At 39.7% G+C, this 12,435-nt stretch overlaps 1 protein-coding gene across 8 annotated transcripts in view; it reads right to left on the reverse strand.

Moving 5' to 3' along the window:
- The window catches only part of PATJ (PATJ crumbs cell polarity complex component), a 209,433-nt gene that overhangs the window by 175,108 nt on the left and 21,890 nt on the right, over nucleotides 1-12,435 (reverse strand). For all 8 annotated transcript variants that reach the window (XM_077333525.1, XM_077333520.1, XM_077333524.1 and 5 more), the window contains exons 11-13: nucleotides 12,142-12,283; nucleotides 10,575-10,709; nucleotides 2,808-2,884 (exon numbers count right to left, since the gene is read on the reverse strand). In XM_077333525.1, coding sequence (XP_077189640.1) covers nucleotides 2,808-2,884; nucleotides 10,575-10,709; nucleotides 12,142-12,283 — 354 coding nt within the window. The remainder of the gene's footprint in view (nucleotides 1-2,807; nucleotides 2,885-10,574; nucleotides 10,710-12,141; nucleotides 12,284-12,435) is intronic.

Consider the following 12,435-nt stretch of genomic DNA (forward strand, 5'->3'; position numbering starts at 1 on the left):
TACACCAGAAGGGTGTCCCAGTGTGTTTGGCAGAAGTGGATTCACTCACCAGTTCATTTTAGTCAATATCTGGATATTTTGTATCAAAATAGGTTACAGCTAAGTCTTGCTTAAACTGTGCTTTCATTTTAAGACTGATACTTATAGGAAGCAATGGATTTTATAGACAAATATCAATGATGACATAATTGTTCACCCAACCGGCTTCCATAAGATCATACCTATAGGCAGAGTTTAAATATGCAAAGGGGTAAAGTACCAACTGCTTAAAGAATGCTTTTATTCAGAAAAGAGGGGATAGGATTACTATCTTTAAGTATTTGAAAGGTTGTCAACTTATAGGAGGGCAGGGAAAGTTCCTGTTGGCAGTAGAGGATAGGACCCACAGTAATGGCTTTAAACTACATGTAGAATGATATTGGCTAGATATCAGGGGGAAAATATTCACAGTCAGAGTAGTTCAGCAGTGGAATCGACTGTCTAAGGAAGACCCCCCCCCCCCCGCTCTCACTGGCAGTCTTCAAGCAGCAACTGAACAGAGACTTTTCCTGGATGCTTTAGGCTGATCCTGCATTAATCAGGAGGTTGGACTAGATGGCCTGTGTGGACCCTTCCAACTCAATGATTCTATGATTATTATTAAAAATGTATAAAGAGGGTACAAAAGGTCCTAGCAGTCTACCTATTTAACGGTTCTTCATCTGAAGTCAAACAGGGAAAGAGTATGCTCAAAGGAGCAGGAAGTCTCCACCTGAGCCAATCAAGATACAGGAGATTATTTGAAAAAATACCAGGAAGTTCCTAATGTAGTTATGTTAAATACACATCTCCTCCAATATCCCTGTAGGTTTTTCTTCATATGCTACTGAATCATGCATACTAAAGATCTTGCATATTCCAACAATGCCAACTCACCAACCATGGCTACATTTCCCATTTAAATCATTATATTATATGCAAGTTGTAATTAGTTTTTTTTTAAATTATTTATTTACTTCAAAGCCCATTCTTCTCACTGAGACAAACAATACAATATTAATAGGATCACAAAATTAGAAAATACAATAAACTATCTAAAAAGGTGGCCCCCAACCTTTTTCTGGCTGGGGACCGGCGGGGCAACTGCCCCGCCCGCGCAGCGTGCATGCGCAAAAGTGCCACGCATGCGCGATTTTGGCCGCGCATCGTGCATATGTGCATGCGCGATGCGCGGCTCGGCCCTGATTCCCTCTCCCCCGCCTCCTGCAGTAAGAAACTTCCCGGGCCGCAAGCCTGCGGCCCGGGGAAGTTTTTTACTGCGGGGGGGGGTGGGGAGAGGGAACCGCGGCCCGGCGCCCTGGCCTTCACAGCCCGGCACCGGGCCGCGGACCGCAGGTTGGGGACCACTGATCTAAAACACTGCAGAAGGTGGATTAAAATGCCATAAAAGCAGAAAATACCTACAGTAGTCATTGCAGGGGATTATAATCCTATTCTATTATAAAGGTGCACTCCTCTGCAAAATCAATGTTACATAAATACAGTTCTATGTAATGACGTTTGAAACCAGCGGCCCTTTTAGGATCAACAGTTTAATTATGGGTATAAGCTTTTGTGTGCATGCACAAAACAGTTTCCTTCAAATCTTACATATAGGGGGTGGTGAAGGGGCAAGAAGAGCTAGTTAGAGTCAAGGCACATAAGTAACTAGGTGATCAATATAGCTGAAATCAATTGTTAATGGCAGCAAATTAGCATACAAAAAACAGGAGTTAACAAACAGATGTGAGAACTAAGTTGGGTTCAGGTGCACCTCCAAGACCAACAAAGTTCAATTTTGGGAACTGAGAGACTTAGCATGGGTAGAAGCACACTTTCTTTGATACACTGAAACAGATGCCCTCAAATGATACATACAGGAGGGGTGTTAGTTGCCAGGGTGGGCTAATTAGAGTCAATTAGAGTATAGCTAAGATTGGAATAATACAGTTGGTACCATCTGTGAATAACAGCAAATAGCATACAGATAACGGAATAGTTAACAACAGATGTGAGAACTAAATTGGAATCCAGTGGCACATCTAAGATAAGAACTCACTACACATGATAAGTCACTCAGTTCTCACTTATACCCAGAATTAAACTGTGTTGGTCTTAAGGTGCCACTGGACTCAAAACTTTGTTCTATTGCTTCAGACCAATACAGCTACACCCCCCCCTAGGATTTACAATTCTATGTAGTGGTCCCCAACCTTTTTGAGGCTGGGGACCGACAGGGCAACAGCCCGCTCGCGCATGCCATGCATGCGCGGCCGCGCTTTGCGCATGCGCGGCCGCGCTTTGCGCATGCGCGGCCAGGCTGTGCATGCGCACATGTGCCGTGCGCGGCCGAAATCGTGCATGTGCGGCACTTTCACGCATGCCCACATGCACGAAAGTGCAGCACATGCGCGATTTCGGCTGCACATGCGCAATGCGCGGGCACGGCCCTGATTCCCTCTCCCCCCTTCCCGCAGTAAGAAGCTTCCCGGGCCGTAAGCTTGCGGCCTGGGAAGTTTTTTTTACTGCGGGGGGGCGGGGAGAGGGAGCAGCGGCCCGCCGCCAAGGCCTTCGCAGTCCGGCACCGGGCCGCGGCCCGCGGGTTGGGGACCACTGGTCTAAATGGTAGTGCTAAGATCCTGCTCATCACATTGTAATCTCTGCATCTAGTGTACTCTATATATTAATGTATTATTTTAAAGAACAATAAAGTAATCTCTAAATTATATACAATACAACATTCATGTTATTAAAGAAGAGTATGCACTAGAAATATGTGGTCAACAAACCATAACTCCAAAGTCAGGTCCCAGAACTTTTTGCCACTTAGATTTCAATTTGTGTTCTGGTGATTCCGAGTTTTCACCTAAATGAAATATAACAGAATATTTCAAAGAATAGTTCAATTTACATCAGTAAAGCACAACAATAATAACATGAAAGCACCAAAACACAAAATAAAAACAGATTTTTTTGCAGAAGAACAACACAAATTCATGCTAATGTGAGATTTATTCTGTTTAGGAATGTGCGTGAAAGCTGATAAGACACAAACACTACATCATTACATTATATTATTTTATTAATGTAAATAACTCAGACATGGCTAGAAAACTCAATGGACTTTATCATCAATGGCCATTTATAAAAGGTCTCCCACTAGCACCAACATTTTCTAGATGGAAACATCCAACAGAACAGAGCTGTTATCAGCTACATCACTACAATTCAGCTACAGACTTGTTTATACATTTGGCAAGTATGAAGGTTTTGTCTGGTTTAATTAAGCCAGTCAGTAATATGAACTTTAATATAAGCCCCAGTTCTAACCCAGTCTTCTGTGGGAACTTGCCTATCTTGACATTTATATATTTTCAACTTTCTTACTTATGCAACCAAAGCAGTATTACAGTCATGCAAGACAATTTGACAAGGCTAGACAGCATAAAATAACTGGCTGCCCTGTATTTGACCTCAGCCAGAAGCTCAGCACACATATAAAAAGATTCTCACATAAGTAATATTTAACTTGTAGAAGTCCAAGGCCCCAACAAGCAAGGGAAAAAAAATTAAATAACAGTGACAGCAACTGGAGGATAAGTTTATCGCAAGCCATTTGGTTTTATAGCCGATTTTGTTACAACTCTGGACAACTTACAGAACATTTCATTAGCAGTAGTGAATGTTGTCAAAATCCAAATGCACATGGCGGTTACCAGAATATTTTCAGTGCAGTTGTATTCTTTTGTTACATGTTATACAAAAAATGTAATCCATGTTATTCAAAGACAACTGCAAGAAACAGAATTGCTCAAAGCCTTTCAAAAGACAAAAAGGTATCCTTGTAAGTCAGTTTAACAGAAAAGCTACAGATCCCATCTTGAGCATTTAAAAATAAAATTCATTGCATCTTTAAGTATAGACAATTTTACACTAGCAAGTGAGAAATCAAATTGTGTCACAACATAACCTCCTAAAAGGTTGAAGCTGCTGTCCTATCACTATATCAGACATTAGAATAATAGAATCATAGAGTTGGAAGGGGCCATACAGGCCATCTAGTCCAACCCCCTGCTCAACGCAGGATCAGCCCTAACCATCCTAAAGCATCCAACCTTTGCTTGAAAACTGCCAGTGAGGGGGAGCTCACCACCTCCTTAGGCATCCTATTCCACTACTAAACTACTCTGACTGTGAAATTTCTTTTTCTGATATCTAGCTATATTGCTGTACTTGTAGTTTAAACCCATTACTGCACATCCTTTCCTCTGCAGCCAACAGGAACAGCATCCTGCCCTCCTCCAAGTGACAACCTTTCAAATACTTAAAGAGTGCTATCATGTCCTTTCTCCAAGCTGAACATTCCCAAGTCCCTCAACCTATCTTCATAGGGCTTGGTCCCTCGTCACTCTCCTCTGTACCCTTTCAATTTTATCTACATCCTTCTTGAAGTGAGGCCTCCAGAACTGCACACAGTACTCCAGGTGTGGTCTGCCCAGTGCCGTATACAATGGGACTATGACATCTTGTGATTTTGATGTGATGCCCCTGTTGATACAGCCCAAAATGGCATTCGCCTTTTTTACCACTGCATCACACTGCCTGCTCATGTTTAGCTTACAGTCCACAATTACCCCAAGTACCCCCACACAGTGTTACCTAGAAGCGTATCCCCCATCCAGTAGGCACACTTTTCATTTTTCTGACCCAGATGCAGAACTTTACACTTATCTTTATTAAATTGCATCTTGTTCTCATTTGCCCAGTTTTCCATTGTGTTCAGATCTTGTTGAACTCTGTCTCTATCTTCTGGAGTATTTGCCAGTCCTCCCAATTTGGTGTCATCTGCAAACTTGATGAGTACTCCCTCCACCCCCTCATCTAGATCATTAATAAATATGTTAAAAAGTACCGGGCCGATGAGCACCGAGCCCGGAGATACCCTGCTACACACCTCCCTCCAATCTGATGAAACACCATTGACAACAACTCTTTGAGTGCGGTTCTCTAACCAATTCTCTATCTATCTGAAAATCCAGATTGCAAATTAAATCAGCTGGCCCCTCTTCTGACCACAAACAAAAACCATTTCCACAATAGCATTATTTTTCAGATGCTCATTTTTGTGTTATTTGTGTTCTTTTTAGTGAAACACTAAAATGTGCTTCTTCAGGCATAGTCCCTATTGCCCCCTTGCCCTGCAGTAAAAGAATCCTCAGAAAACCAGATTTCATCCTTTAATGCAGGGTCTAATGGGGTCTAATTTGGGGCTGCCCAATGCAGAAATCTGTGCAATCCGATTTTACCCCACACCCACCATTTTGAGTTGTTTGGGAACATCCAATTCCTCGTCGCCATCTTCCTTCCCTTCATTAAAAAAAAATTCAACTTTTTCTAAAAAAGGGGGGTGATCTGGTTACAACAATGTTTATAACAATCAAAGCAGTCTTGTACAGCAGTGTTATAATGTTGAATAAAATTACATTCAGGACACTTTGGGAGGAAGGGGGGAGGGATCAAAGGTGCAGAACGGTAGGATTAAGTGGTGCAACAAAAAGAAAGCTGCAAGCAAGCACCATTTTGGGGAAAAACATTTTTTAAAGGGAGAAGGCTGCCTCTGTCGAACTCAGTGTGGAAAGCATGTTGCGAATTTAAGCCTGAGAAATAAGGGGAGGAAAGCCTAAACGTGGAAACACTAGAGTTAACTTGCAGCATCCAAAACAAGGCTAAAAGAAATCCAAAACAAGGCTAAAAGACAAGGTATGCCTTCTAATGCAGGAACAGTCACAGAGGAACCAGGATGTCTTTACTAGAAGATAGAGGAGAAACTGGAAAACAATTATGGCATAATGTTCTTGCAGAAAGCTGAACTTTTAATGTTATTATTTCGTCTTTTATTTTGTTTTTCATTTTTGCTGCTTTCCCCCAAGACTTTGTTTCACTCTATGTTTTATTAATTAAAAAATTAAAAACCAGAGAAACCAGTGTATCCTTAGGCAATGCAAGAGCTTCTGTACACTCAGAAGACTCCCATGAAGAAAAAGGGCTAATTAATCAAAATAAAAAATAGCAGCCTCCCCCCCCCCCCAAGCAGCCTGATATGGACTGTCACAGGAGCGAGGATTTGCACCCATGGGGTGCTTCCCCTCTCCTGTTGCAGTCTTCCCTGCAAGAACAGGATGTCAGGGAGAATTTAGAACTGCCAGAGGAAGGTGAGAAAATCATGTTCTATGAGCAGGAATCTTTATGCATGCAGAAGCTTTAATGTGGATCCAAGCCATAATTCAGAAAAGATGGACTACAGGAGTGTTGAACACAAGGCCTGACCTACACATGAAACAGGAGGTGGTAAAGAACTGGAAGAGCTGTAGAGGCATAATGGATTATATAACTACAGACTGCAGCTGAAGAATTATATTTTTCAAATTGAACAAAACAACTCCAGAAGAGAACCGCAAAACAAAGATAATTATTTATTTTCCTCAGTTATATCATAAATCTTTAACTGGATTCATTTTTATTAAAGCCAGTTCTTTGGAGAAAACTTTATCTTTTCTTTCCTGGAAACTTTTGAGAAAACATATTAAGTTTTATTAAATTAATCAATTTAATAAAATAATAAAAATAAAACGATCTGTTTCATTCCAATTTATGGGTGCACCTAACTGAAGAGTATATACCATAGATAGTTCCTACGCGGGGGAGACACAAAATCTTCGTAGATCAACTCCTTTAATCTTCATACTGCAACAACAGATTTCATATGAAGCTTAAAGAAACAAAAGACTAAAAGAAAAAAAAAACAATCTGAGAGTGGCTGAATATCACGGAAACTGAGATGTGGAGGAAAATCAGTCTGCACAAAACTCTGACATGGCTCAAAGTATCCTGGAGAGGGAGATGTTGAGTAGTGGGTTTTACAAATCCCCCCTCCCCCCGCAATTCCTTATGGACCTTTATTTTCTACATCCTTGATGATGTGTGGGTTGTTTTGGAATAACCTAGTGCATGTGATCACTGGATGCATTTCAAATCATTGAAAGAAGTACATCAAAGCAAAGGCTTCAAATAAACATTTTAGAAATAAACAAGAACTAGAAATGTGAGTGTTGGAATTTTGCACGATTCTGTGCTCCGTCTCTCAGTCCATACTAAAATAGATAATTCAGCAAAGTCTTTCCAAATCTGTACTACTGCAGAATGGATGTATGGGCATTGGCATGCTTGAATGTTTCTCCACACTAAATTAAGCTGACCATCCTTCCCGCCTTTGGTGGGGCAGTCCCGCATTTGGGGCGTTTGCCCTGTGTCCCGCGGCATTTTCCAAATTGTCCCATGGCCTTCGTTTATTTTATTTTTTATTTAAATTTTTTAAAAATTTTAATTTTTTTTGCCCGCGTGGCAGGCAGCCCATTAGACAGCCCGGCACCAGGAGGCCCCTGCACAGGCACCCAGGCTCTGGGATGGGGCTTCCCGGCCAGCTCTGCCACCATCTTTTCCTTCAGGCCTCCCTACCTCCTCCAGGACCAGGCCTTGACCCGGCCCACCGCTGCCACCCTAAGGCCAGTCAGGGAGGGAGGAGGGGGGAAAAGAGGGAGGGCTCACCACCGTCATTGTCACCGCTACCCCGCTGCCGCCCTTCTAAGGGAGGGGAGGGGGGCGAGAGGGAGCCCGCCTGCCACCTTGCAGGGCCAGATATCTGGTCACCTTACACTAAATACAACCAGAGGCTAAAAAATTATTATACAGGATTACAGATCAGACTACAGTCGTTCTCTGATTTGCCAACTATCCTGTGTGAGCAGGAAGAGAACTCTGTCATGGCAAAATTGTGCATTCTTGATGTACTGATTTAAAAGGAATTGACCATTTATTTTATTTTTGTGTGATGATACGTGCATACCTGTGCGCAAGCTGAAACAAGAAAATGAATTAAATGTGTATTTGAAAATGATGACTATATAGCTCTGTATTTATTGAGGCTATGGTGATGTCTGCCTGTCTGGTGGTCATGTCTTGTTACTAAAAACATCATTTTAGCCTCCAGTTAACACTGATACTTGGGCTCCTCTAGATTTCTAGGATATAGTTAAGTGCCCCATGCATACACCGTATTCCTCAAATATTTTTCATTGATTGCACCAAAATATGCTTGCTAGCTGGTTTCACTGCTTAAAACCTCTGCAGGAAACAAGAATTTTAATGACAGTTTAGCACAATTTGACCTAAAAGAGAAACAACACATCCAATAAAACACACTTTTTACATTAACTTTGAAAGGTGTTTCCAGAGTTTAGACAGGGCATTAAATTAGTGGTGTTTTACTTTAGTGCTATTATAATTAAGTGCCTGTCAGCATTTCCAATATAAGAACTATTTTTGGAATTTAATTTGGCTATTAAATTCTGTTCTAGGGTGAATTTTTATAGACAGCATTTTAGTATCAAACCATGTTTGAAATGAAATGACTGCTTTTAGCTCTCAAGCAAGAAAAAGTAAATGAGTATATTTACCAGGGTGAAACACTCTTAAATCTTTGTATCCTAAATGGTTTTCACCATTTCTGTAATAAAACTGAATCCTATCAAATGACGTATTTGAATGTAGAATTTTATGCTAGTTTTAAGATAATTCTATTAGCCTACGAATGTCCTGGTATGGCGAGTACTGATATTAATTGCCATTTGTCAACTGCAGCATATAGCATGGCACAATACCAAATGTTACTTCGATTGCAGGTTAAAATATCTAACAAAGCAAAAGGCTACAGATGCAGCTTGGTATCAACGTATCTCATCAAAAGTGAAAGGTATACCTTGCAAAAAAGTAATACTCTATTGCCAACTCAAGCAGAAATAGCATTGCTTAACAGAAAATACTGTAGTTGCAGATAACTTAATTTTAGATATTTCCTTATTGGTTCTCAGAAACAGATGTTCAGCAGGTAAGGAATAAGACAGCCAGTTAAATGCCAACATCGTTGATTATTTCTGCTTCTAAAAAGCACTCTTAGTTTTGGCTATGAGGAGACTTAGAATGACATGGACACAATCGGAGGATACATCAGTTTCCAAATTCCCAAGCTGTTTCTTTAAGCAGGCTTGTCATTTCTGTCAAAAAATCTAATTATACAGCTTCAGAACTGCATTTGTACAAGAAGAAGAGTTGGTTCTTATATGCTGTTTTTTCTCTACCCGAAGGAGTCTCAAAGTGGTTTACAATTGCCTTCCCTTTCCTCTCCCCACAACAGACACCCTGTGAGGTAGGGTAGGGATGAGAGAGCCCTGATATTACTGCTCGGTCAGAACAGCTTTATCAGTGCTGTGGCAAGCCCAAGGTCACCCCCGCTGGCTGCATATGGAGGAGTGGGGAATCAGATTAATTGCCAGATTAGAAGACGCGCTACTAACCACTACACCAAACTGGGTCTCTAAACAGTCCACTAATTTTGTCATCACATTGACTTCTTGTATCAGCTGGCAGAGATCACACTCCTCTCTTTATGTGTGTGAAGAAGAAGCAAGATGGAGTTGGATTATTATTTTTTTATTCAATGCAACACTTTTCCCTAATAAACTTTTCTCAGAAGCTAAATACATTTCTGTGCTGCATTATTTCTACTGCGTTACATTGCTCTGCTGAGTTTTTCCAACATATCTTCTTTGCAGAGTCAGGCAAAAGCATCAGTATGGAAAGATCAGGAGAATTAGTGTACTGAATGCATATCTGCTTCAAATTTACTATAGATGCAGGCTGCTTTCAGTCTTACTCAAAGAACTAAAACTTTGTCCTTAATATTAATTAAAATCAAGCCTTATGTTCCATGATGATGTACATTATTTTCACACATAAAATATGGAAAGTTTAAACTAGAATCTTCAGGTTACATAAACAATTGTTGATGGCATGGCTGAAAGACAGACTTTGACTTCTGTATTCAGACAGGTCAATGGTTTGACATAGTACAAGGCATCTCTTTATATATTTAAAGATAGCAAAACCATATCCTAGGAATGCAAGTCTGAAAGTTCTGGAAGGTCATCCAGTTGTAAGTCACATCAGCAAAACTAAACAAACAAACAGTTTGCCATAAGTTAAAACTGCATATCTGGAATTCAAAGCTATAGCATGGCACAAGAAACAGGCAAGACCAGGATACATTAATTATTTTACTTTATAGTTTCCTCGGTGGTTCAGTTTCTGTAATTAATAAACTATTAATTAAAATAATTGGCTCTGTAGGATAGATTTAATAAACATTCTAAAAGACTAGTTAATCAATTATGTTTTCATAGGAACCATGAAGTCAATCAGTTTTTTTTCTTTTACATTTAAAAAATCCCTGTCTTCCTCAGAAAAAACATGCTCAGAATCACCTTGCTGGATTAGATCCAAACCGATGACAGTGTGAATGGAGGTGAATTTTTCTACTTTTCATTTTCCCCCTACTGTTATCAAAGGCACACTATTAGAATTGTACTTACAGCAAATTTTCTGTAGCACAGTGTAACAAAATCATGATTAACATTTCTCTTTTCAAATGGGGTTGGACTTACCTGCTGTATGTATTTTCTGCTGATTTTCATTTTTGGAACTATCCTTTTGCTCTTGTGCTTCCTCACTTTCACTATCTAAATTAGTTTCAGTTTCCACGACTCCAGACAGGAAGATAGCTGGCACATTTGACTGTACTGTAAGTTTCCAAAAGTGTCTGGTCAATTATTCACTAAAAATTGTGTTGACAGCACACAATACCAATCCTCTCAAATAAACTTGCTTCATTTTAGACCTGATCACACTTTTCCCCTCTAGAGTGAATCTGATTTTTATGGTATGACATATAACCTTATGCATTGCATCTTCAGATTACTCCCCCCACACACACCTTTAACAACATTTTGTTGAGTGACTATCATTGTTCCACTGCTCTAAAAATTACTTAAAAGAAAGGATAATCATTCTGAAGTGTTAGTAATTAATGAAAATAGAACTGTAAGAATTATTTTTAAAAATATTTTTATGTTTTAGCCTCATTTCCCCCTTAAGGAACCAAAGGTAATTAAAGATGATAGCACGTCACTAATTACAATATTATCATTAAAAAAACAAGCAGTCCCAAGTAAAACAGCATGACAGCAAATCATAAATTCCCCTGTCCTTTGTTATACCAAAGCATGGCAGACATATAATTTTTAAAAAATCTTTTTTTTAAAGGAAGGACCTGGATGAGAATACTAAAGAGGAGACATATTATCACAGTGAATGCCATACTCTGGTAACAATGAACCAGAAGAGAACCAAAGATAAACAGAACAGGGGCACACCTAAAGATCTTAATGGGAATCTAAAAAGACCTTTAGAGATCTAAAGACAAACTATTATTATTTTGTATACAGTCATATTAAATGAGACTGTATTACACCAGAAACACTCAGGGCCCTCAGAAACTAATAGGTAACCAGATCACATCTGAACTGATAAAAATATGCAGTAAATTGCCAGATTATGGATGGTAGCATACTCTTGAGCTCTAAGAAGCATATGGTAAGTCTGATGCATGTTTATGATTTACCAATTTTTTTCTATGAATAGGGAAGGAATTTTGTAAGTTTCAACCACTCCAGGTCATAAAACAGTACATACTGCAAACATCTGCATAAATACTGAAAATAAACCAAATTAACTGGCTCTTCAGCAGGGGTCCTCAATGTGGATGGGGCCAGAGAGAGCTACTAACTGTAGAGTCAGACAACACTGTTTCAGTCACAACTGCTGCCAGAGTTATTTCCTTTCACTCCTTTTCACCCAGTGTATTTTTAAAATTGACCTTCTTCTCCCCTGAATTTGGGCTTCGTCTGTGTGGTTGGCTCTACCTCCTGCAGAAGCCATTTTGTAGTTGTACTGACCACCCTATGTCAGACTTCTAAAGGTGCTCATGAGCTCAAAAGACTGACGACTCCTGCTGTACAGGAGTATCTAAACTGGAATGCAAAAGTGTTTTTGTGAGACTGCTTCCATGGAACATTTAGCAAAGGAAACAAATCAAAAGAAAAGAAGTCACATGTTCAGCAAAATCAATTCAGAATATTTGCCATGGTTAATAAAAAGGGGGAAATTATTTACCTCTGTTTAAATCTCTTTCTGAAAGGAAATCAGCAGAACACTGTTTCTTTCGAAGCAATGTAAGGTGTACACCTGGTCCTGTATTATGCAATGCATCCACAACTTCTTGGTTAGTATAATTCTGAATGTTAACCCCATCAACCTAGCATAAATGGATAACTAGTCAATTTTTCACATAGTAATCCATAATACAAACATGAGAATGCCAATGTGTGTGGCTTATTAAGATGCAATAACATACACAAAAACATATCAACAGATTTGCTGTTGGGCACTGTTATGAACACTACTAAA

Source organism: Paroedura picta, chromosome 4 (genome assembly GCF_049243985.1).
Source record: "Paroedura picta isolate Pp20150507F chromosome 4, Ppicta_v3.0, whole genome shotgun sequence".
Classification (NCBI taxonomy): Eukaryota; Metazoa; Chordata; class Lepidosauria; order Squamata; family Gekkonidae; genus Paroedura; species Paroedura picta.